The sequence below is a fragment of the Cervus canadensis genome, chromosome 4 (genome assembly GCF_019320065.1).
Source record: "Cervus canadensis isolate Bull #8, Minnesota chromosome 4, ASM1932006v1, whole genome shotgun sequence".
NCBI classification, from domain to species: Eukaryota; Metazoa; Chordata; class Mammalia; order Artiodactyla; family Cervidae; genus Cervus; species Cervus canadensis.
This window is the reverse complement of record NC_057389.1, coordinates 27,823,412-27,850,867: the sequence shown is the minus strand read 5'-3', so window position 1 is coordinate 27,850,867 and position 27,456 is coordinate 27,823,412. Positions and strand designations below refer to the sequence as shown.

At 37.0% G+C, this 27,456-nt stretch overlaps 1 protein-coding gene across 3 annotated transcripts in view; it reads left to right on the top strand.

The window, feature by feature from the left end:
* The window catches only part of ATG10 (autophagy related 10), a 249,392-nt gene that overhangs the window by 158,645 nt on the left and 63,291 nt on the right, over nucleotides 1-27,456 (top strand). For all 3 annotated transcript variants that reach the window (XM_043464732.1, XM_043464731.1, XM_043464733.1), the window contains 2 exons: nucleotides 9,140-9,278; nucleotides 22,398-22,495. In XM_043464732.1, coding sequence (XP_043320667.1) covers nucleotides 9,140-9,278; nucleotides 22,398-22,495 — 237 coding nt within the window. The remainder of the gene's footprint in view (nucleotides 1-9,139; nucleotides 9,279-22,397; nucleotides 22,496-27,456) is intronic.

The following is a 27,456-nucleotide window of genomic DNA, read 5'->3' as shown; positions in this document are numbered from 1 at the left end:
AGATGTGCTTTGGTGGATTTCTGTGTCCCCCACCTCCTGCCTTGCCCTTGAGCGTTCCAGGCTGCGTCAGATTTAATCCCACACAGGAGACAGATTCTTTCTCTCAGTGGGAACCCACATTGGCCATGTGGATGCTAATTCGCTCCCCTCTGATGGAGCTGGAGAGCAGAGAATGGCACCTCTTTTTTTCCAGTTTTTAAAGAACCAGGAGTAGTGATAATATTGCGGGGAAAGGGGCAGCTCACTGAGATGCCATCCTTGGGACCAGCTAGGTACCCCCCTTCGTTGTCTCAGTGTCACCCCGGACGCTGTTAGACACTGGTCTGCCTGGTGATGAACTGTCTCTTATGTACTGGATACAACATTTACAGTTGCTAAAAGAATGCCATTGCTTGCAGAGTTCTTGTGACAATCATGTACTCAAAAGCCACAGAGATCATGAAAAAAAAAGAGTCATTCTAGGAGTAAAAATTGTGAAAAAACCACCCCACTGTAAAATAATGAGCATTCGAGACAAACAAAAAAAAGGGGGGAGGGGGCTACTTGCTCAGAGTCCCACATAGGTTATTTTTATAGTCATTTGTTTAAAATGTTTTAATAATTAAAACTCTTTCTTAAGGAATTGATTTTTTCAATGATTGGTCCAAAGGCTTTGCCAGTCTTTATCACTTCTAAAAATATTAAAAGGATGTTGGTTCAGGAAAATCAAGAAAAGTTTGTTACATAGTCCATCTTTCCATTGTGGTTAAATGGTTATATGTCCTCTTGTGGATGCAGCTAAAGACAGTCCTGAACCAGACCTGTACCTTCGTCACTTTTTGACTTCTTGGCTGTGATTCTGGCCCATAACTGTTAGGTTTGAATTAAGATCCTGACTGGTGGAAGATAAACAAATAGAATCTCTTTTCCTCAAGGGACATTATGAATAAAGCTCATTACTTATGTTTACTCAGTAATAGTAATAGAGATTTCTAGTGATAGAAAAAAAGTTTTTCTTTTTTCCCTTCCATTACTTTTCCCTGTAGGCTAAATAGAGATATGGATCTCATTTCCTAAGCCCAGTATTCTATTTGGGTTTGCTTTCAATAAAATATCTATGAAGTGTCTTCAGCATGATCACTATTTAATGAGATTTAGTTGTAAAGCTTAATTCATATCAGATTTTCTAAATGAGAGATCACTGTCAACTTATTGTTAATTGAATTCAATAAAATCAAGGTTTCTATAATTAATGTGAACCACTTAATCTTTTAGCTCCTTGAATAAATGTGATTTTCTAAATACAGGTATCTTCTCATTTAATGAAATAGCAACATTGTGAAGAAAATAAATGTACATGTGACTCCTTTTTCTGTTAACTCTTAATATCAAATTAAATATACCCAAATCCTCTTTAAAACGTAACAAAAGAAAAGTAATAAAATATTAGCAAACACACTCAAAATGTTAATAGTAATCCGATGGCATCACCAACTCAATGGACATGAGTTTGAGTAAACTCCGGGAGTTGGTGATGGACAGGGAGGCCTGGCGTGCTGCAGTCCATGGGGTTGCAAAGTCGGACATGACTGAGCGAATGAACTGATCTGAATCCGATGACATCTAGAACATCAGTCTAAATTGAATATATAACAGTTAAAAAGTGGCATTCTCCAGGACAAAGAGCAGTTATTTCAGGGTCAGTAGATATGGGTCATTGGCCTGCCTCTGCCTCTGACTATTGGGGATATTGGGTAAACCACCAGTCTTTTGGAGCCTTCTTGTTAGGATCAGCAAGGTGAGTGTTGTGCCAGATGGATTGATTGAAGTTCCTTTCACTATGATTCTGTACACTGTGATTCTGTGTGTTCTGTGATTCTGTACACTGTAACATAGTAGCAGAAACTATTGTTACCTTAAAACTTTTTTTTTGAGAATTAAAAATATTCAAAAAAGTAGACTAAAAGGTATAAATAACACCTGTGGACCCATCAGTCAACCCCAGTAATCATCACTCCATGACCAACCGTGCCCCTTTCACATCTACATCCTCTGACACGCCTCCTGTGTAATTGTAAGGCCAGTTCCAGGCATCAGCCTCTCTTTATCAACGTAATCCCTCTGCCATCTGTACTGTTAGCTCTGAGGTCTTAGATATTGTATTTTGTCTTTGCTACTGCTAAGTCACTTCAGTCGTGTCCAACTCTGTGTGACTCCATCCCCGGGATTCTCCAGGCAAGAACACTGGAGTGGGTTGCCGTTTCCTTCTCCAATGCATAAAAGTGAAAAGTGAAAGTGAAGTCGCTCAGTCATGTCTGACTCTTCACGACCCCATGGACTACAGCCTACCAGGCTCCTCCGTCCATGGGATTTTCCAGGCAAGAGTACTGGAGTGGGGTGCCATTGCCTTCTCCGTTTGTCTTTAATGAATCTCAGTCTTGCTTTTTTTTTTCCTTTTTAGTTTTTCATTGAAATTGTAAGATACAGATTCATAGGCAGTAGTAAATAATCAGAAAGTTCCCATGTAGCTTAACTCAGTTTACCCCAGTGGCAACATCTTGCAAAATTGTAGTATAATATCACACCCAGGGTATCAGCATCAATACAATCCGTTGATTTATTCAGATTGTCCTGTTTGACTTATGCTGATCTCTGTGTGTGTGGGTGGGTGTGTATGGAGGTGTGGTGTGTGTGTTTGGTTGTATACAACTTTATCATGCATGTAGGTTCACCTATTCATCACCATAATTGATACAGAGCAATTCCATCATCACAGGGTCTCCTCATTCCTTTTGTAAACATAGCCACCTCCTTCTGTCCACTCCCCTCAAGACTAATCTGTTTTTTGTTCTTCATTTCTAAAATTTTGTCATTTCAAAAATGTTATATAAATGGAATCGTACAGTCTGTAGTCTTTTTGATTGGCTTTTATCACTTCATAATTCCTGAGAGATTCATTCCGGTGGTTGTGTGTATCAGCAACTTGTTCTTTTCATTGCCGAGCCGTGTAGGGTAATGTGCCACAATTTGTTTAACTACGACCTGCTGAGGGACATCTGAACTGTCTCAAGTTTTTGGCTATTCTGAATAGAACTACTATGAATATTCGTGTGCATGTTTTTCATTTCTCTGGGATGAATGCCCAAGAGTGTAATTGGTGGATTGTATGGTAATTAGACGTTTAGTTTTAGAAGAAACTGCCATATGGTTTTCCAGAGAGGCTGTACCATTTTATATACTCCAAGCAGCAATGTATGAATGATCTAGTTTCTCTGCATCTTCACCAACATTTGAAGATGTCACTGCTTATTATTTTATCTATTTTAATAGATGTGTAGTGACACCTCACTATAGTTTTATTTTGTATTTCCCTGATGGATAATGATATTGAGCATCTTTTTGTATGCCTGTTTGCCATTTGTGTATCATCTTTGGTGATCTTCTGCATTTTTAGTCCTCCATTTACTTCTTTTCCGACTTTAGTGTCAAGGTAAGCTTGCTGGTGAATCACCTATGATGTTTGTTATAATATACTTAAGTAGGAGGGAACAGAATTGCTACAGATGCAGAATTGCTTACCAGGGTTTTCAGTTTTGTGTTAGAGTCTCTAGGAATACAAAGATGAATAAGATAAGAACCTTGATCTTAAAGTTTTAAAACCGTCTGGCACGTTGGGAGAGGGAAATAGAAAATATGTAGAAGTCCGAGATTTCCAAATTGCATGATTTCACGAGATGATATTTGCATGGGCATCATAAAAGTGACCACGAATGATGGAAAGATCCTAGCAGAAACAGGCCAATTCAGTTCATTTCATATGAGTTAAGGATGCAGAAACGTCTATGCCTATAGATGGCTGCCCAGAGCAAGGTGCTGGGTGACAGCAGCTCTCCCAATTAGAAGACAGACACTCCAGCCTTCAAATCCCACAGACTTTCAGCTGCCAGTGGGAATAGTGGCTGGAGTGAAACTTAAAATAGGCTCTTTAAGAAGCTTTTTCTACCCCCTCTCTCTTATTCCTTCAGCCTCCAAACTGTTCCAGAGAATCTGAATCTATGTCTAATTAATCACCAGCTGCAAGCACCTGGTGTCAACCCCAACACATACCTGAGTGCTTAATTTGAGTTTGGGTAAAGGACAGTCGGGTAAACAAGACCGGGAGATGACTGTGGCTCAGATCATGAACTCCTTATTGCCAAATTCAGACTTAAATTGAAGAAAGTAGGGGAAAATCACTAGATCATTCAGGTATGACCTAAATCAGATTCCTTAAGATTATATAGTGCAAGTGAGAAATAGATTCAAGGGATTAGATTTGATAGACAGAGTGCCTGAAGAACTATTGATAGAGGTTCGTGACATTGTATAGGAGGCAGGGATCAAGACCATCCTCAAGAAAAAGAAATGTAAAAAGGGAAAATGGTTGTCTGAGGAGGCCTTACAAATAGCTGTGAAAAGAAGTGAAAGGTAAAGGAGAAAAGGAAAGATATTCCCATTTGAATGCAGAGTTCCAAAGAATAGCAAGGAGAGATAAGTAGCCTTCCTCAGTGATCAGTACAAAGAAATAGTGGAAAACAATAGAATGGGAAAGACTAGAGATCTCTTCAAGAAAATCAGAGATACCAAGGGAACATTTCATGCAAAGATGGGCACAATAAAGGACACAAATGGTATGGACCTAACAGAAGCTGAAGATATCAAGATGTGGCAAGAATACACAGAGGATCTATACAAAAAAATTCATGACCCAGATAATCATGATGGTGTGATAACTCACCTAGAGCCAGACATCCTGGAATGTGAAGTCAAGTGGGCCTTAGGAAGCATCACTACGAACAAAGCTATTGGAGGTGATAGAATTCCAGGTAAGCTATTTCAAATCCTGAAAGATGACGCTGTGAAAGTGCTGCACTCAATATGCCAGCAAATTTGGAAAAGTCAGCAATGGCGACAGGATGGGAAAAGGTCAGTTTTCATTCCCATCCCAAAGAAAGGCAATGCCAAAGAATGCTCAAACTACCACACAATTGCACTCATCTCTCACAGTTAGCAAACTAATGCTCAAAATTATCCAAGCCACGCTTCAACAGTTCATGAACCGTGAAGTTCCAGATGTTCAAGCTGGATTTAGAAAAGGCAGAGGAACCAGAGATTAAGTTGCCAACATTGAATCATTGAAAAAGCAAGAGAGTTCCAGAAAAACATCTATTTCAGCTTTCCATTGACTATGCCAAAGCTTTTGACTGTGTCGATCACAATAAACTATGGACCATTTTTGAAGAGATGGGAATACCAGATCACCTCACCTGCCTCTTGAGAAATTGTATGCATGTCAGGAAGCAACAGTTAGAACTGGACATGGAACAACAGACTGGTTCCAAATAGGAAAAGGAGTATGTCAAGGCTGTATATTGTTACCCTGCTTATTTAACTTATATGCAGAGTACATCATGAGAAATGCTGGGTTGGATGAAGCACAAGCTGGAATCAGGATTGCCAGGAGAATTATCAGTAACCTCAGATTTGCAGATACCACCACCTTTATGGCAGAAAGTGAAGAACTAAAGAACCTCTTGATGAAAGTGAAAGAGGAGAGTGAAAAAGTTTGCTTAAAATTCAACATTCAGAAAACTAAGATCATGGCATCCAGTCTCATCACTTTATGGCAAATAGATGGGGAAGCAATGGAAACAGTGACAGACTTTATTTTTTTGGGCTCCAAAATCACTGCAGATGGTGACTACAGGCATGAAATTAAAAGATGCTTGCTCCTTGGAAGGAAAGTTATGGCCAACCTAGACAGCATATTAAAAAGCAGAGATATTACTTTATCAACAAAGGTCTGTCTAGTCGAAGCTATGGTTTTTCCAGTAGTTGTATATGGATATGAGAGTTGGACTATAAAGAAAGCTGAGCGCCAAAGAATTGAGGCTTTTGAACTGTGGTGTTGGAGAAGACTCTTGAGAGTCCCTTGGACAGCAAGGAGATCCAAGCAGTCCATCCTAAAGGAAATCAGTCCTGAATATTCATTGGAAGGACTGATGCTGAAGCTGAAACTCCAATATTTTGGCTACCTGATGCAAAGAATTGACCTATTTTTAAAGACCCTGATGCTGGGAAAGATTGACGGCAGGAGGAGAAGGGGATGACAGAGGATGAGATGGTTGGATGGCATCACCGACTCAATGGATATGAATTTGAGTAAACTTCGAGAATTTGTGATGGACAGGGAGGCCTAGCGTGCTGCAGTCCATGGGGTCACAGAGTTAGACGTGACTGAACTGAGCTGAACTGAAAGGACAGTCTTTCCAGGAATTTTATCCTCCCTAGCAAGACTGAGTCTGCGTCAATCTATAGCTGCAAGTTTTGTGCAGAAGTCATTAATGACCCAACTCAGTATTTACTTACAAACTGGACAGTGATGGTCTAAGAAGAGAAATAGCTCAATGGAGAAGAATAGAGAATAAAGACACACATACACACAAATCTAATTTATGGTAAAAGTATATTAAAATCAATGGGAGGAAGATGGGTTATTAGAAATCATCTGGGAAAAATTCTTCACACCATACACAAAAACGAAATTTGGATGGATTAGTGATCTAAGCATGTCAATTTAAAAAACACACGTGTATGGGAGGGAGAGTGAGACATAATGAGTGTGTAGAATAAACAAGTTTAACATTTGTGTAATTTTTAAGGATGAGATGGGACAATGCACGAGTCCATCTAATGAAGACAGATTACTTGAAAGCTGCAAATAGAAAATGTACAGCTTTGACTACATGAAAGTAAATTATAATACATACAAGGAACAAAGTTAAAAGAAAAGTGAGTGAAAACGTTTTATACACATATGTATCAGACATATATTTGCACACCTGTGTATTTCTGTAGCGCAGGGATGTATATATTTCCGGTAATAAGTTATTTCTAATATACAAAGAGTTTATATAATTCAGTAAGAACAGTGGAACTCAAATACCTGAAAAATATGAAAGGATTAAGAACAGGGACATCACAGAAGAGTACAAATTACTCATAAATACATGAGTAGATGTTAATTTTCATTAGTAATCAAGAAACTAGAAACTAAAACAAAAAACTGATATTTAAAAATTCATCAAATAAGCAAAAACCAAAAACAAATAATCTGCAGTATTTATAGGAATTGGGAAAGGACATTCTTTTACATTTTTGCTGGGAATATAGATTGATACATCCTTTTTCTGAGGACAAGTTGACAGTGTCTTTTGAAATTTAAGATGCATACACCCTCTCATACATTAATGTTACCTTTAGGAATCTGCACCGTAGGAAAATAGAGGTGTATAAAAATATATGTGCTAAGATATTCACTGCAGCATTAGTTGTAGTAGCAGAAAATTATAATTGATCTAAAATATCTAGCAGTATGGAAATGTTAAAAAAAAAACAAAACTATGGTCATATAATGCAATATAAAAGAAGCAGCAAAATCTACAGCACTGACGTGGCAGCACGTGGAGGTATGTTCATGAGTGAATAAATCAAATCAAGGAACATGTATATATACCATGATTTAACTGGGGATGCAAAGGTGGGGTATAGGTGGATGTAGTATGTGTATATATGTGTTTGCACATCAAAAAATAAAAACAGTCTGGAAAAATACACAATGACCTTCTGAAAATAGTTACAAATCTGAGATACTAAAGTGCTGGGATGAGGGGAATTTCAATTTTTTGTTAATGTACTTGTGCAATGTTTGCAGTTATTTTTAACTGCAATGGTTTTATAATGTTAAGAAAGAATAAAAAAGAAAGAAAAGAAATTATAAATGCTAAACAACTCAATCTTTGAGCAAAAGGAATGAGTTTTGGCTGAAAGAATTGCTTTAAAAGATGTATTTATCTTTGCCTAATGAAATTTAAATAAACAAACAGAAAAACCTCTTGCTACTGTATTAATTTTCTGTATCTGGAATATTTATTTCAGTGGTTTCTTTTCAGTTATTTAATTCATTGTGTTTAATTGATAGTGTTTACTAGAGTTTAGTGAAAAACTATTTTGTAAATATCTTCAGTTGTGATTTATCTAGTGTAATATCTCCCCCAGTGAATTGACTGTGAGTAGGGAATTAGTAAAGCAAAGAGATCTGGAGAGTAGTCTGTGGCTTTACTTATCTCCACAGGATACCTTATTTCATATTGATAAAGTTTGAAATCTTTCCTGTTGCTCTTTTCAATTGTTCATTGTTGTTACCATTTTAATGAAAGGTAGAAATGAGTCAAACCAACCTGCTTCTTCCCTTCTACTAAAAATTAATGTCAAAGAAAATTCTTCAGGCCACTAAATAAGTGAATGTGGATAGAATCAGATTCTGACTCAACATGTCCAATTAATTGCTTCCAAATGTTAAGATACATTCTCAACAAACTCTACACATAATAAAAAAAAAAACAATCAACTTGTAGAGAATGATTAGGTGAGAAGTGAACTAGCTAGAACCATCTTTGCTTACAAAAACCCTGTTTATGTTGACATTGATATTTGCCATCTACTCTATTAAAAAATCAAGATTTATTATAGAAATGTACCAAAGATGGCACAATAATAAAGAAAACAGATTCATCTCAGGTTTTGAAATATACCTAACAAACTCAACCTCTTGCAAAATAACTTTTTTATTCAAAATGGAACTGGGAATTGTTCAGCACACAATGAATCATCTTTTGGCAAGTACAATAGAATCTTTAGGGACATTTCACAGTCTCTTGCTCAATTGTTAGTGTGTTTTTAGCTCTCACAGGTAGGGAAGAAGGTAGCTTGTATAGCCATCATCTTGTTGCTAAAATTGTACAGTAAAGATTTTTCAGAGTTGCTGTTGCAATAGATCTTTTCACGTTTTTCCCCCGCTTCCTGTTTCTTTACCCAGAGCTGCTTTGTCTCTCAAAAACAATCTGGAATTACTTAATGCTAATGTTTTCTGGTTTTACTATTTACCCAGGACTCAAATGTTAAACATTAATGTGGGAAACTCCCTTTTCCTTACCCCATAGTCCTATATTTATTTAACTGTTATTTTGCACGAAGAAAATCTCATCTTTCTCTGTGTGTGTGTTAATGTGCTTCTTTTTATTGACAGCCACATTCTGTTTTTGTATTTGCTTTTTTTCAGGAGGCTTTAGATCCCCCCCTGGATGATTTTGAGGTAACCGAGACCACCGTGGCTGCCGAAGTGATTAAATATGAGTATCATGTCTTATATTCCTGCAGCTACCAAGTGCCTGTGCTTTACTTTAGGGCAAGCTTTTTAGGTAAGACCATGTTGGAAGCTAAATGTAAATTCATAACATTTACATATAAGGCAGAAAGCAGATTTGGAAAATTATTCTTGAGAGAAAAAAAAAAGTTAAAAATAAGAAAACTGTGGGTGAGGTAAGGTTTTACCAGTAAATTTTCTCATGCTTTAGAAAGAGTATCAAGACTTCAGAGTGAATGATATCATCCCAGCCTTAAGTCTGATCTGCAGATTCTTGGCCTCCTGCCCAGCGTTGACTAAGCCCCCTGGCCCTTTTTCTTTTCTTTACTTTAAACAAGTAGGAACAACTTAAAGCTACAATGTTTATTTACTTCTAACTTTACAGTGAAAATTTCTTTCAATCTCAAGTGATCCCATTAACTCAAAAGTCCCCATGCCTCCTTCCCCAACACTAATTATTATTTCAGGAACTGTTTATCAATCCATTTAGGCTATGTTTAAAAATAGCACTAACATTTCCTTCAGCCATCTATACATCTCCAGTGCCTCAGCTTCCTGGAGTGTTACTCAACTCATCCCCCTTGCCAAGAAGGTGGAACACCCTGTCTCCTCTGAGGCCTTGGCTAATAAAGCTTATTTAATCAGCGGCCACATGAAGTCCTCACCCTGCAGCACAGCCAGGGCTCCCCGCTTTGTGTCCTCTGACTAAACCGGGTCAGCATTTTGAGGGCTCTCCACCCTGGGCTCAGAAGCCAAGAGGAACCACCTCCCCAGCCCACCCCTACCCCATTTCTCGTTTTCTCTCTGGACTTATCAGCAGCATTTTGCATTTTGAACAGCCTTATAACCTTTTCTGGATAGCTAAGACATCTGAATTTAGCCAGTGATATTTTATTTTTAATTAAAAAGTAGCTTAAGCTGCTTTGAATGTGTATTTGGTAGATTTAATCACTTGCTGCCTTATATTGTTTAATGGTCTCTAATTTTGCAGTGTTGGCGGTTTAACAAGCACTTAGGATTTAAAACACAAGAACAAATTCTCGTAGACTCCCTGGTGAGAAGATTTTAATCTGAGGTACACTTCCTAAGAACTGACAATTTGGGGTAAATTTTCAACATGGGACATGGGGAATTGAGGGCACTGATAGTTTACTAATTCACAAACTCTTGCTGCAGATTAATCTGTATGATTATTATAGGCCTTGAAAACACTCACTTTATTGTGATTCTACTTGGTTTGGAGCTCAGAGGTTAAAGGAAGCTTCTTGTCAATGAGCTGTGTTATACTGAAAAATGGAAGGGGTTACATTTATTTACCAGAGGGGAGAAAAATGTCCTTCTCGGTTTTGGTTTGCAAGGACTCTGCCCAGTAGCTTCTGGATTCAAAGCCATGTCGAGGCTGCAGGTAGAGGAAGCAGGACACTTCTTCTTCAATACTGTACTTTCATGTAATTAGTATTCACCATAAGCAGTTAATCACCAGAGAAGAGCTCCCAGAGACAAAACAAGTTGTTTAGCTTGTCAGCGTTAGGGAATCGGAGGTGTTGAAACATGACTGCTTCTAGCTGCAAGTGGGTTTTGCCGAGGCCGGCGGATGAGCTCATACGTGTTTTGCTCTTGTGTGCCAACAGCTCCCCTTACAGTACAGCACAGTAACTGTTCCTGCAAGTTCAATTGTATTTTAATGAAATTTGTTTACTTTCTAAGATCTTTTCTTCATGGTGGTTTTCTGTTTCTTAAAAAAAAAAAACAACAACAAACTAGCCTTTTTGGATTCTATTTATATATTTTAAGATGCTCTTTGTTTATGCTTTTATGAAGGAAACCAAAACAAGTCATTTATTTTGTGTAGAAGCATTTCTTATTCTCCACCCTCCCCATTCTGTGTTGTATAGAATTAGCGTTAGGAATTTTTAAATTCCGGAATCCACTTAGTGGTTTTTCAGGTGTATTAAAATATCGGATTTAATATTTGCAAAGCATACTGAGTGTTTTCTTGTGGAGAAACATGAAAAATGGTTCTTTCCTTTATCAGAGTCTGATAATTTCTTTTCCTTTCTCTACCTAACTTAACCTAACAAGTGTTCTAAAAATGTATCGTCCTTTACTCTGGAGTCATAGTTTTCCCTTTTTTCCCCTCAGTCCATTCCCTGTTCATATGTTATGTGGTTACTCAGGCCTTTCATCTGTTAAACAAATCTCTGTCAGTGTGGTGAATGAATTCCTAACATCTTCTTCTTATTCCAGGTCCAGATTTTTCTTTGTCTCATTCTAAGAGAATTCCGACCTAGAAACAGGATGGCTATAAAATTTCTTGCTCAGGGGTCTTTTTTTGTTATTGTTGCTTCAAAAATAGTTCACTCAGCCTTGTTTTTGACATATATTTAGGATTTTTTTTTGCATTTGATTGTTAGTAAAAATTAGTTTCTCTGCTTTGCTCTGAATTTTATTCCAGTACCTTTTTTTTAAGGTAAAGCAAGTGGTAAGTAATTCCTATTTAAATTGATATTACCTTTTCTTTTATCAACTAGCTTAGATATAAGAGGACATCTTTATTCTGTTTCTTAAAGTACAAATACATTGGACTGTAACCACCTCTTCTTATTCCTTGATATGTCCAGTGTCTGCCAGGCCAGCTAGTGCCTAGGACTCAGCTAACATGCCATTTGTTGTTATCACCCCTGTGTCATATCATATCACATTATATCATATATCACATGTTGCATGATATCAGAAAATTATTTGTTTACTTATTCCCTATAAAATGATAATCTAGAAGGTAGGAGGTTAAGGTAAAGAGAGAGAGAAAGGAAATTAATAGTTGAGTACTTCAGCCTACAGAGTGATAAGCTTTATTCATAGATGTGTGTGGGTGTGTAATACTTATATGACACATATATTCTTTGTCTTACTCATTTTAATACCCATAGTATTAACTGTGGCATGATGTCAGCAACAATTTATTGAATGAACCAGTGAGGAGGAATTTCTAACCATTTCTGCAAACCGTCCAAAGATGGAAACCTTGAAACCTTATGATGGTGTCTTATTTGAACATTTCTGATGAGTTATATGGAAAGGAGTAATACTTTTGTCTCCAGGAAACTCAGAACCCAAGCCATCTCTATATCTTTACTCTTTAGTTTGATGCTTCCCAGAGACTGCAGGAATGGTTGGCTAAGAAAAGTGGAAAAGTCCTGAGGACTCAAAGGTGAGCATTCAAGCTAGCTGGGGAGTTGTTCCGCTTCTGTAAACACACATTTGCGTTGGATCCCTGAAGGCATACAGCCAAGGAGGTGCAGAATTCTGTTTCTGGGCACCTCTCATTTCTACTACTTGGGCTTATAGGAGCTCAGTTGCTGAGGGTTTAATGTGAATTTAAGAGAGAAAATGTCCTTCCCAGTGCTCTTTTTTCCCTAGCCACTCTTAGGTTTGCGAGAGGTGGTGGGGCACGCTTAACACCATTTGCTCCCCAGCAGTGTGTGAGAGGTCATTGCACTTCTCTCAGGCATTGATACTAATAAATAGCCTACACTAAAATGGTGCTTTATTGACTATGAAGTCCATTCTCACAAAACACTGATGTCTTCAAATGCTTGTTTTTCTCCTCCAACTATTTTTAAAGCACACTGTGTTAAAGAATTATTTGTATTGTGCAAAAGGTTTCTAAGTACTGTTCATCATTCCAACACCTTTTTATGTCCCAGTTTTCCCTTTGTGGGGACTTGGCTTTGGTCAGAAGTTGATGGCAAGTATTAGAAATGTGTTGTATATCTTGGGCATATACATAATAGCTTTGGGCTTCACCAGACTCCTCAGCTTACCTAGTTTTCCCTTTCATTACAACTACAGGTTTCTATATTTATTTCCGCTCGAATTCTGATTAATTTCTTCCCTGTCTCTCTTCTTTTCCTTTGTTCTCAATCTCTATTGAGAAGTAGACCAAGTGGTTCCTCTCATTTTCAGAATATTTATTTCTTTGGTGCTGACATATGAGTTCTTCTTGGGAACCATTCTGACATATTTCTTTAATTAGCTAGAAGGGCAGCTTTTGAATAGGGAAGGAAACATTTCTTCCATTCAGCAACTGAATGTCTGTTCTTTCTCAAGATCCATTTTATTATTGGTCTAGGGAGTAAGAGTAGAGAATTAAAAATGTAACCCAGATATTTCATATAGAAAATTTATCCACTTGTTATATGCCTAAACTATGTTCAAATAGTCAAAGAATAATTCGCTCTTAAAAGCAGCATATCCAAACCAAGATAAAGGCCAGCTTAAAAGAATAATGAAAAGATTGGAATTAGAGCAGTGTTTACATTTTCTAGAACAGAAACTATGACTGAGTAAAACAGAGAATTAATGAAGGATGAGAAGAAATTATGAAGAATGAAATTTTGGGAAAAGGAATTTTGACTTTTTTAGTGGTGTTGCACATTTTTTTTAAGAAAAATTTAAATCATCTCTTAGAGAGAGAAAATGAACTGGAAAGAACATATTTTCAGGAAAAAAAAAATTACCATTCCAGTAGAGTGAGAATTAAGGCTCCTTGTTAAACAGAAAAGAGGTAGATTAGAGAAATTAAGGCAAAAATGATTCTAGTTAATCACCATCATGAGCAGAAAATAGAAAATGACTTGGAAGATTTAGAGTCTTATTTGATTGTAGAGAATTTTTAAGAAAGTTCATATATGCCACTTATATTTACATAAACAGTAAGTCTAGCCAGAGTCATAATTATGCAATGGAACATGACTTTTAGTGCACTAAAAAGAGATTGTAGGGGTTGAAATGAAATTTGAAGAGCAAACAATGAAAGTTATTTTTCTTAAATGCAAATAAAAACAAATTATTTAACTAATATAAATATATTCAAACTGAAAGTTTAAATGACAGAGGGAATTTAATGAGGATTGTTTGTTGAACCAGGTAAATGTTTGAAACATTATGGGGATTTAAGGTACAAGTAGGATGCTGGGGTAAAACACATGATGGGACTAGAATCCCACTGAAAAATCAGGTCTGATTTTAAAACATATTAAAGAAAGGTGAAACAAAACTAGAGGGGCACCTAATTTGCTGAAAGGTTTGTTCTAACCTATGTTAGTGCAAAGCATCACGTACACAAAGTAACATGGATTACAGACGCCAGGAAGAAGACATGAAAAGGCAGATAAATTTATTTTCTTACCTGTAAAAGTCTATACTTCAGCTTTCCTGAACAAATAAATGTGTTGTGCCCCATAATGTGTTTTGTCTACTTACTCTTGACAAGACCAGCCCTGGTTGAAACATCCATTAAAGTGTATATGAGTGCCTACTGTGTGCACAGCGTAAAAACTCATTAGCCTATTTAAAAAATATGCTGAGGAAAATGGCTGCCTAACTGGAAACTAGCGTACTGGTTTTCTCCTCCATTAAAGTCGTCAAAGCAGAGTTCTTCAAGTGCATATATTAGGAGCTCTGCTGAGAAGGTGGAGACTATGTTCTCCATGGGAAGGAGATCAAGCTGGATGGGTAGTCAAGGTGCTGCTACTGGTGTTAACCGGTCCATATTCTAGGGGGTTCTGAGATTTGAGAGAGCCAGGAGTCCAAAATGCTGAGGACTGGTCTGCCAGAGCAAGAGGTTAGAATCAAAACCTCAGAACACTTCGGATAGGATTGAAAGTAGAGTGTTTTCTGCTTTGGAACCAGCAGACCCAATGTAGATATGCATCTGGTGATATGGTCTTCAGAGTTCTGATGAATAGCCACATCTCACAGTTGGTGTCTCAGGTATCTTGTAGACCCACTGTTGCTTCCCTTGGGACATTTTCTGAACACAGTGATTCCTCAAGAAAGTCTTGTGTCCTCAAGAAAGTCTTGTGTGTACTTCTTCTAGGTTAAGTGTTTAACTTAATTTAAATGAGAGGTTATAACATCATCTGCATTAATGTAAGTTCTTAACACAGTATGTGAACAGTTTAAGGTGACCTCAAATTACTCTTCTATTGTGCTGTTGAGCATGTTCCTCATAAAAATGGATTGTAATGTACATAAACTTTCTCATGTAATTGAAAGATGTCTTTCAATTGAAATTCACTTTCCATGTGAAATTACTAGACAAATGTATGAAATTTAGAACACTGGGGCTAAAAAGTGATAAATATTAAGCAATACTTATATAAACCACTTATCTGGACTATATTAGTTAGGTATACTTAGTTGCAATTAACTGATCCTGACCATGATAAGCAGAAAAAGATTTACTGGAAGGGTAAATCATAGAGTCAACTGAAGGCAGAAGTGACAAGATGAGGGAATGTCTACCTCTCTTTGGTTTAGTGGTACAGAATGGGATTCTGCCTACTGCTTATTTTGGAATTTATCTCCCAAGTAGGAACTATGTTTTGATAGTGAAAAATCAAATATCCACTATATCTTCATCTACTTAATACGATAGATTTATATGAGTTTTTTTTACATAAATGAGAAGTATTTTATTGATGAATTTTTAATCATCAGTCCTTATTCTTAGTAATAATTGTGGTAAATTGCTCTAGAAATAATGTTGAACATCCATCTATCCAAGCATTGGAAAATATTTATGCATAAGACAAGAAAATGTTTCTGGAATGCGGAGATGAATAAAGGAATCAGGGATGATTTATGCCCTCAAGGAGCTTACAGTCTACTGAGGGAAACAAGACAGATTTGAAATTTACTGTAACAAGTACAATATGTTAAGGGCCATAAGAGAGGTAAAAAGAAAATTGTCACCAGGCATAGAATAGGTTAGTGGTTGAAAGAAGCTGGGTGGGAGGTGGGAGAAATGAGAACATGATGGTTAAAGGTTACATACAGATTTTCAGATATAAGATGAGGAAGTTCTGGGCATCTAATGAGTAACATGATGACTATAGTTAACAATACTGTATTTTAGACTTGAGAATTACTAAGAGAGTAGATTTGAAATGTTCTAACTACACACACACACACACAAATTATAAATATGTGAGAGGATGGATGTGTTAACTTTATTGTGGTAACCATTTTCCAAAATATACATTTATCAAGTCATCACATTGCATATCTTAAACTTACACAATGCTATGTATCCATTATATCCAATAACGATGGGGAGAAAGTTGCCACCAGGGCTCAGAGGGCAGAGATTATCTTGAGCTGGATGATTAGATGAAGCCCTGGCTGGAGTGATGAGGGAAAGGGCAAGCCTGGCCTATTAAGAAACTAGGAAAGGCAAAATTCTAGATAGTCTTAGGTTAAGCAATGCTGGTAGAGATTACTAATGACAATAAAACAATACCACAGCTATATGTGTGTACCACTTTAGTTTATAAAGAGCTCCTGATACAGAACAAGGTGGAGGGTTAGGAGCTGCTTGGTTCTGATTCCTCGCTCTGCTTCTTACTATGTAATCTTGTGGGAGTAATTGAACTTTTTGTTTCCTTTTTTTCACCATCTAGAAAAATTTGAGATACTAATACCTATTTCAGAGAGTTTTGAGGTTTGTGAGCTAATATATAAAGTGGGACTTGGCATATAGAACCTTTCAGTAATGCCAGCTGAGTTCTGCATCTTGATCTTCACAATAACAATGTAATATAGGAGCTGCTATTACCCTGATGTGCAGACATGCAAATTGAGTGCTCAGAGAGGTTAGAAGGTTTATTTATTCTAGAGTACATATAAAACTACGGAGTTAAGATTCAAACTCTTTAGCTCCCCACTCCCAATTTTACTGCACAAAGTGGCACCAAAATTTAAGTAACATTGAAGAGAAGTTGCCAAAATCTATATTTTTTTGAATTTTCATTCAGATTTCTTGAGACTAATAAAGACTCAGAATGCAAAAAGTGGATGTAGGAATAAATAAAAATCACAGAATTAGCCAGCACAGTAGCTGATAAGAATGTACGTGAACAATTAACACTCATTTCATATCACAATATAATTTTCTCACTGAAGCAAAAATGAATTTTCTCCTTTGATGGAGCATCATCTCTGCCTTACTGTGGAGAATGACATGAATTTTTATAGCCTTCAAAGCCCTGTTGAAGACAATATATTGAATAATGACAAATTTCATTGTGAAAAATCCACCATTTCCATTTTACTTCTACTGACCACATTCAGAACATTTTTCCTAAATCTACTCTAAATAATTTATACTCTCTCTAATGTTCTTTTGGGAGTTATGAAATTTTAGTGAAAGCATGCACCACAGGATAAAGGTGAGTTTAACATGCTTGCACTAGAGTTAGGTAGTGCTAGTGAAATATCTCATGCTTTTATTTGATTCATGAAAACTAATAGCCCTGAGAAATTTAATTTAGAAAGCTGAAGATTTTGAGTAATATATAGATTACTTGACATGTAGGTTATTATTCAATTGAGAGATTTTATATGAAAATATTAAATTAAATGCTACTGGCAGTTGCTAAAGATTGTACTTTTTAATTATTCTATTTTTCATCCAGAGTCTCTTCCTTTTTTATCATTGACATTTTAGGTTGCTGACAGAATATTCCTTTAGCTCAAATGTGTAATATTCTGGATGATAGAGGCACATAGTAGGCACTCAATAAACACTTGTGAAATAAATGACCTTAATTTACCATGCTCAATTTGTAGGTTGCTGCTGAAATTATTTTGGCTTCTACTTCAATTTTTCAAGTATGCAAGGGATTTTACTGAGCTTCTCAGCTCAGTGTGATTAATGAGATTTCTAAGCATGTTGAAATTGGTGCTATTGAATATCTTGGGTCTGAAACCAGGGAGTTGTTGACTGAGTATGCTTATGTCTCCTCTGACTGAGGCCAGACAGAAAAAATAGGCCCTCTAAACAGGGCTTAAAGTTCTTGATTGAAGATAACTTCAACTGAACATGAAGGCACATAATAATGTGTTTCATGAGTTTAACCAAGTATTTGTTTATGTCCACATTTTAATTTTAAATTAAAGTTTTGGGTCTTCAGTTTTCACAAATAGGCAGATGGATCCAAAATCACAAAATTATTTATGTTTCTGCCATATTTAAGGTCTATTTTTATGATGTGATTTAAAAAATGTATTTGATTATCTCATTTCAGTGATTTTGGTGGGATTTCTGAAGGCTCCATTTTGGTTGTGGAATAACTAGAGCCACAGTTATATTAGAATATATTTTTCATGTCAGTTGTATATGTCATGGCTTTGAAGATATTGCTAATCAGGTCAAATTTTTATTTTTGAGTAAAAGATACCACACTAATTTGTGTATGTCTTTGATCATGAAGGTGTGAGCTATGACTAGGAAAACTGATGATGAAGGCCTAGGGAAAAGAATCCACATCATACTGCATTAAATCATTATTGTCATATCCGCATGTGAGAGAGACACAGCTATATTATCAGATCTTCTATAGTCTAAATGGTCAGCAGAAACTGGAAAGATTGACATTCTTGTTAAAGCAGTTTGCACAAGCTTTATTTGATCATCATTGATGCATGTACTTTAAAACAATTTTATAAACACATTGGAGAATGCAGTCACATTCATTCACTTAAAAAACACTGTTTCCTTCACAGCAAGCAGGTAGCATTCTTGTAAGCATACGTAAAGGAGGATCATGCATCTTTTGATGTTTTGAACTTATTTTTTTGTTCCTTGTAGTTGTCTGTTATTCTAAGTTGACCAGATCATTTTTTTTCTCCCAACTCTTTTTATTTCTAATTGGAGAAAAATGCTTTACAGTGTTGTGTTGGTTTGTACTGTGTGACCACATGAATCAGCTCTAAGTATATGTATATCCCCTCCCGTGGGAAGGGGATGAGATCATTTTTTAATTCCTGTATTTAAGGTGTTAAATTTTCTCTCTAAATTAGGTGTTGCCTAAAAACTTATGACACCCTCAAATTCTAGCATCAAGTCTGGTGACAGTATCCTATAACATTTGTTTTGGGTCTCTCCACAATGTTGCTAGGCTGCTGATTTTTGCCTTTTGCATGAATGTTTCCAACAGAGTGTGCAAGTTTTTGACAGTGGTAATATCCAAACCATTTACTTTATCCTTAGAGTGTTGGCTGAAATAATTTGAGAAATAAAATTGAGATCATTACTGATTATCAGAATTTATTTTTCAATTTTAAAATTAAAACAAATTATTATGGGCGAAAAAGAAAGAAAGAAAGAAAAACCCTGTACTAGGGTGAAACAAGAAAGGTGTAGTTAGAAGCTGAAAAGTGAGAATTTGTAATGCCTGTGATTGACTTTTCTTTCATGGTTTGCTGCTCCTTCCAAGTTACGATTGCTGCAGGCAGCTGCCAACACATAGCTATTGGCTACTCTCTCACTCCACTCTTCTAAGACCGTCTTATATAATATAACATAGTCAGAGGAGTGACAACCATCACCATTGTTGTATTCTATTGACTAGAAGCAAGTCACAGGTCCTACCTGCACTCAGGTGGAGTGATTAACAGATTTTAAACCCAGCATTCTTCTGTGGGTCTGCAAAGCCTTTCCTTGTCTCAGTGGAAATAAAGTTAAGGAAAGTATTCTCCCATTTATCATTTATTCAGTAAATATAAAACATTTGCAATGTGTGAGTGAGACTTAGAACTGCATAGCAGCGCTGCGGTGGTGAAAGGACAAAGGCAGTCTTTACCCTCATGGAATAGCATGGACTAGCAGGAGGAGCACGGAATTGTGAGTCCTGAGATTCCAGGGTAGTTATGAACTGGCTCCATAATTTTGGTAGATGTATATTTCCTGAGACCTTATATCTAAAATTAGTAATTATACCAGCTATAACATTTTATCATTCTACAACTGATTCTTTTAACTTTGACATCTGAAAATTATTTTAAAAGCATGTCAACTTTTAATAATTTGATTATTTGGTTTTCTATTTGATACTGACATACCTAAGATGCTTTTTCCCTCTTCTCGCATTGGTACACACACACACACGTGCATATTTTGAAGATGTGTAGGGCTTAAGATTAAAGTGTGGCCCTACTCTGTTAATGTGTTCAGACAACAATATAACAGATACAGAAGGCAGCTTGTTTTAAACTTGTAGCTAAACATGACATTCAAATGTTAATTGGATGAATAAATCTTGTTCATTTTACAGACATGGAAATGTCAATGGAATAAAACTATTTATCACAAGATAATGGTCTCCTGCCGCCAGATAAATGCCAAGATGAACATACTTATTGAAAATGTATCAAAATATTCTATTGCTATTTATTGAAAATAAAGGTTGAGGAAAAGTTCAACTTTTCAGGTCAAACATGAGAAATGCTTTGTCTATGATATTAGTATTTGCTGTATTAAACACAATGTGCATGGTATAGAAACATGAGAAAACTCTTAAGAAATAATGGTCTATAAAGAAATCTTTTAGCTCTAAGCTACGAGAATTACTGGAATGGTGCAGTGGGGGCTAGGAGGAGATACCTAATATATACTGAACTCTTGTTATGTGCCTGACGCAGTCCTGGTGTATTCACTGATGTAAGCCATTCACCAGGATAGAATTTGAGAAGGATTACTATCCTCATTTTCAGGTAAAATTAAAAGCCAAAGAATAAATTAACTATACTAATTAGAAAATAACTTGCAGTCACATAGAGAATTAAGTGCCAACACCAGGATTCAAACTCAGCATGGACTTCAGATCTCCTGCTCTTCCCCTACACCCCACACCTGTACTTATGTCTGTAAGTCTGAATGCAATACCTTTTGATTTGGAGGGCTTTTGAGTAGATTATTTCTCCAGGTTGTGTTGTACCTAATGACCAAATACTTCTTTGGATCTAATAGGCCGATGAGTTTTCTTTAAATGATATTGTCTACTTGCTTAAAGAAAAGAGCACATCCGTAAAGTCTTGAGGACTTGGTTGACTCTAAATGAGCCATGTAGCACTAAATTCTGAAGCTTCCCTGGTAGCTCAGATGGTAACGAATAGACCTACAATGCAGGAGACCCCGGTTCAATTCCTGGGTCGGGAAGATCCCCTGGAGAAGGGATAGGCTACCCACTCCAGTATTCTTGGGCTTCCCTGGTGGCTTAGTCTGTAAAGAATGTACCCACATTGTGGGAGACCTGGGTTCGATCCCTGGGTTGAGAAGATCCCCTGGAGGAGGGCATGGCAACCCACTCCAGTATTCTGGCCTGGAGAATCTTCATGGACATTGTGGGCTGCAGTCCATGGGGTCACAAAGAGTCGGACACGACTGAGTGACTAAGCACAGCACAGCAATAAATTCTAATGTTAAGACCACCTTCTTTTCAGCAGTGTGGTTTTATCGTAATTCTTTCTGCTTTCCTTTCTGAACCTAGATGTCTATTTCTCCACTTTACTTGTGTCATACTGTTCTTCGTAAAATACATTATTTGGGTGATTATGAATATAGGTGAATAACTGAAGTTGCTTCAACAAAGAAAAGGAGGATTATTGTTCACCAAAGCTTTTACTGATTTCTTCATGGCAAGTTCTTCTCAAGTCCCTCCACCCCTAACAGACAGTAGGTGTTAATGTCTCCCTCCTCTGGACTGTCAGAGAACTGCAGTTTTCCTCTGGCTATGACCAATCTACCAATCAATACAAAATACTGATTTTAGTATCAATATTTACTGATATGTACTTGTCCTAGTTTCCCTAGTCGGCAAACACTCCTTACTAGGAGAAATTATATGCTTTCCTTCTATTCCTCATGGTACCTAACAGAGTGATTTGAACATTACAGATATTCAGTTAACAGGAGGGTGAAGGAAACACATGGATGGTCTCAGATTTAAGGATTAGAGGAATTATTAAGACTTCAGAGGTATCTAGAGTACACCCTTGTGAATATGTGAATCTGTCTACCTGGTCCTTTACTGATGCTTCTATTTATCAGTTTTCTCTAAAACACATTTGGATCTTATTTATTTTGTAAAATTCCTAGAGGTAATAAGTGAGCAGATAATTTTACTGCTAGGTGGAGAGAAGTTTGTATTTAAATTTCCCTCTGGACGAAAATAGTAATTCATACAGTACTCTTTTGATACATAAATAGTATGTATATACACTAAGTAAAGATTTTTTTAAAAGTTATAATATTCTTTCAGTAGTTTTAGATAGACATTAAGCACCCCGTGTCCAATCGATTACTAACTGGCAGTCTTTACTTTCACAGATGGAAGACCTGTAGCTCTGAAGGACATCTGGGAAGGAGTTCATGAGTGCTATAAGACGCGGCTGCTGCAGGGACCGTGGGACACTATTACCCAACAGGTTAGAGAATGTTTTCATTTTTACATGTGATTCCTTCCCTCTGCGCGTCTTTTCTTCTAGTTCTCTCTCTTCTTTTTTTTTCTCCTATTTCATTCCTCTACTTCCTTACAGGTTTCATTTCAAAGACACTCTCCTTTAAAACATCTTACCAGACCCAGGCTTGGTTTAGCTTCTCTGTATAAGTCCTCATAGCACCCTGTAATTTTCCTTCATAGTACACTTACAAATTTAAATTATGTATTTGGATTTTTTAAATTAATTTTTTCCATTATACTGTGTGCACTCTTGTGGGCAGACTTTGTTTTTTTCTCTCCATTGTATTACCAGCACCAGCACAGTACTTATCATACAGTAGATTTTCAATAAAAATGTGTTAAGTGAGAACAGAAACAAAGTTGGCATATACACCAAGAAATGGATGATTTAGTGTGTGTCACCTCATAATGCTTCAGAGTTTTACTCATAGGTGCATTTGCAAAAAAAAAAAATTACTTTTGATGAATAATAGGTTTGCAATAGTGATCTGAAAAAGTTGCAAAAATAGATCTGCAAAAGTAGATATAAAAAGTATATTTGCAAAAGTAGAGAAAATAGGTTTGTCAATCATGTAAGTCATTATTACTGCCTTGCTAAAATCAGCAACTAATTATTTTAGAAATTAAAAAATATTCATTACCTTGCAACCAATCATGATCTCTTTTTTACTTATATCAAAAATCTTATTTTCTCCCAGCCTCTGTTAAGCTTAATCAAAGCTTCCTTTAAAAATGACTTTATCAGCCATTAGAATTTTTATGTCCTCTTATGTGTTTGATCATAATGACAGTTTACCTCCCAATCAACTTAAGAATCCTCAGCATCTCATATGTAGCTCTCTGACAATGATTGCAAATGACCATTTCTTAGGTTTTAATTGAGGAAAAAAACTAGTTTTAAATACGAGTCACACACCACCACAACCCCCCTCAAGTTAATCCTTTTTTTCCATTCCTACTTCACCTTCCTGGTTCGCACCCTGTTGCTTCGCCTGGAACAACTAGTAAAACCGCCTACCTTTGCTCTTCTGCTCCTTTCCTCCTTGCCCTTCCCTTTGGTCGTGTTTTCCTAACTATGCAGCACTTATCTTACCCATGTGTAAGCCTGCAGCAGTTGCCCAAGGGGCCATGGTGTGTGGTCTGAATGCCTTGCCTAGGTTCCAGGGCTGCCAACCCCTGGGTCCTGCTGCCTTTCCAGCTTACCGCCTCCTCCTCCACACCACACAGTCTCAGCTCCTGCCAAACATGGCCGTTCACTTCCCCAAACCCACCCTTACAGTGTGTTCTTGGAGTTCTTTCCAGGTTTAATACTTTCTCTGTTGCCTTTGTTCTATCTCTGTATTTCCCCCTCATTCTTTCACATGTCCCTTTCTCGGAAACCACTTCAGCTTACAAAAATGGTCCCTTTTAAGTCCCACTTCTGTAGACCAGAAAGCAGTGGTTGCTATGAGAAGGATAATGTAATGAGATATATAAGCAAATCCATCAGAAAGGTTTTTGGCAAGAGCGTTTTATTTTATGCAAAGTGTTTTAGACTAACCTTTAAGTATGTCAAGGTGAGTGCTGAGTGATTCAACTTCCAGTGTCTTGTCAGTGACCACAAACTGTCCAAAAATATAAACTGTAGAGTCAGAATCCACAGTCCCCAGAAAATGCTTGGTTTTGAGAGTCAAGGAAGACGGCAAAGGATAAAGGAAGGGAGCATCCAAAAATATATATGTATTTAACTGTAGTGCCTTTTTTGTCTGCTTCTTCTCAATTACATTTTATATTATGCACCTGAGCCCAAATCTTATTTTTTTCCTTTTTCTGTCTCTAGCAGCCCTATCATTAATCTCCTCAGTGCAAACCAAAGCACAATTCTGGATGGTCTGTGTCATTTTGGGCTTTAATTTCACATGTCTCTGTTTGGACTTGTGACATATATATAAGATTTTTGAACTCAACCATATTTTCTTAGTTTCCTAATATGATGTTGCCAAGAGATTTTGTTCCACTGATAGGATTCCTAACTTGCTAACCCAACCACATGACCCAATCTGTATATTGATAGTTTTAAATGGAATTGACTAGTATCTTTTTAAGCATGATACAGACTGCCTGTTAGCACACCTTCTTTTTCCTTCTTAGCAGAGTATGTTAGTAATGATCAGATCCTATCACAATAAGCATTACTATCTCAATACCAAGTATGAGGCCCACTTATTGGGAGGGATATTTGATATACCCAGATGGTAATCTAAGTATAACATTTAGGTGTTCCTTTGGAATGTGTCTTATTGGGATTGATCTTGTGGACAGGTATCCCCGCTTTTGATAACATACTTTATTTAAGCTTTAGAATTGCTCATCACAGTGTATCTCCAGGCAGTGAAGACCTAGCAAAGGAAACTCATTTGTTGCCATTGTACTCACTCGGTGTTGAAACTCATTATGAATATTCACTTTGGAGGTCTTAGTTTTTAATCCCAGTTTAGTTAATGGGTTGCTATTTATGTGTTGTTCTTTGCTTAATATCTTTGAGAGAGTGTGTCCTCATTTTTGTAAGGCCCCATGTGGAGAAAAAATAGGGTGTCCTCAGTGCAGAGAAGGCAATGGCACCCCACTCCAGTACTCTTGCCTGGAAAATCCCATGGATGGAGGAGCCTGGTGGGCTGCGGTCCATGGGGTCGCTAAGAGTCGGACACGACTGAGGGACTTCACTTTCACTTTTCACTTTCACGCGTTGGAGAAGGAAATGGCAACCCACTCCAGTGTTCTTGCCTGGAGAATCCCAGGGACGGGGGAGCCTGGTGGGCTGCCATCTATGAGGTTGCACAGAGTCGGACACGACTGAAGCGACTTAGCAGCAGCAGCAGCAGCAGTGCTGTGAGGAGGGAGGGTGTGATACGGCACTTGGGAAGAGTGAGCTGATAGGATATTGGTGGCACCGAATAGTAGACACCATTTTGCAGAATTATACTAAAGAACCATTAGCTTGCAGACTGAACTTGATAATAATATCCTGTCCTTCAGAGTGGCTTAAAAACAAAAGCAGTCTTTGCATAATATAACATGCATTTCACTTCATTTTCAGGCTTGATTGTGCTCATATAGTTTGTTGTTCTTCATCTTCAGTAATCACACTTCTGTTCCCTCAGCATTTGTCTTGATGATAAGGACCTATTCATGTCAGTTATGAACTCTCTCTTTTGAAGACAAGCCACTCATGAATCTCATACATTTGATTATGCTGATTACTCACCTGCTTTTGTCCAACATTATGGACTACCTATTATCTCAACCCAGCAGCCTAATAAAGAATTTCTAAAAGAAAGTCAACAGGTGCCTAGCTTGGATCTGCCTAAATTGGTACAGTGACTGTTATAATAATGATCACTGGAAGGTGTGGGCTCTGTGTTTTAGGTAAAGAACTCCTATAATCTTGGCAGAGGCTAAAATCAAAAGATAAGAAATCATACTTCCAGTTTTATTTGAAGATATGTATATTTATATATGTGAGTGTGTAGTTTGATGCATTGGAGAAGGAAATGGCAACCCACTCCAGTGTTCTTGCCTGGAGAATCCCAGGGACGGGGTCGCACAGAGCCGGACACGACTGAAGTGACTTAGCAGTAGCAGTAGCAGTGATCAGATAAGTAATTTGTTCTTACTGTCTTCTTTTAGCTTTATATTATGTGAAATTATAAACATAATACAAAAGTAGAGCTAATAGTGTAGCACAGTGGTCCTCAACCTTTTTGGCACCAGGGAAGACAACCACTCACTTGCTGTGCAGATGGGTCCCTAACAGGCCATGTATAGGTACTGGGGGTTTGGGACCCCGGTGTAATACACTTACAAACTAATGACCAATTTTATTTTGGTATCTCACCTGATCTAATTTTTTTGGTACCACATTCTAGACATCATATTATCTCATCCATAATTATTTAATTATGTATTTTTAGAAGATAAGGGCTCTTCACAAATGTTTATAGCAGCTTTATTCATAATAGCCCAAATGGAAACAACTCTGAAGTTCTTCAGGAGGTGCATGGTTAAACAAACAGTGGTACATCCTTACCCTGGGTACTACTCAGGAATTCAAAGGAACCCACTATCGATACACTTAACAACCTGAATGAATTGCCGGAGAATTGTTGAATGCAAAAAGTCAGTTCCCAAAGGTTACCTAGTTATGCTAACATTTAGCTAACATTTTTGAGATGAGAATATTATAGGTTGGGGAATAGACTGCAGTTTTCAGAGGTTATGGGTAGGAGGAAAGTGGGTGTGGTTATAAAAGGCAAGGAGGGAATCATGTGGCAATAGGAATGTTCTGTATCTGACTGTATCAATGTCAGTAACATGGTTGTGATAATGTAGGTTAGTTTTGCAAGATATTCCCACCATCGAGGGAACTGAGTAAAGTGTATGAGTGATCTCTTTGTATCATTTCTTACAACTGCATGTGAATCCACATTTATCTCAAAACAAAAAAGTTTATTTAAAAAAGGTAAGAATTCTTAAAAAAAATAACCACAATTCTATTATCACAATTAAAGTTAATAATTTCTTAATATCATTAAGTAAGCAAATGTTTGAATGGCATTAGCCTTTCTCCAAGGAGGTTTTCTTCCTTTCAGAATGTTTATCTAGGTGCTACACCAGGCAGAGTGGATTTAACTTTGGGCACCACCACTTAGTAGCTGTATGACCTTGGGCAAATTACAAAAACTCTTCATGTCTTATTTTTCCATTAAAATTAATGGCAGCATCTACATAGAGTTGCTGGGAAGAGTAAGAGAAACGGTTGTATACAAAACTCAACCTATGTCATCTCCTTTCAAATATATAGTTTCTAACACCTGAACTGTGTGCTTTAGATTTGGAAAACTAGGAATTTTGAAGTACTTTATTTTCTGATTATATATGTCTGGGGAA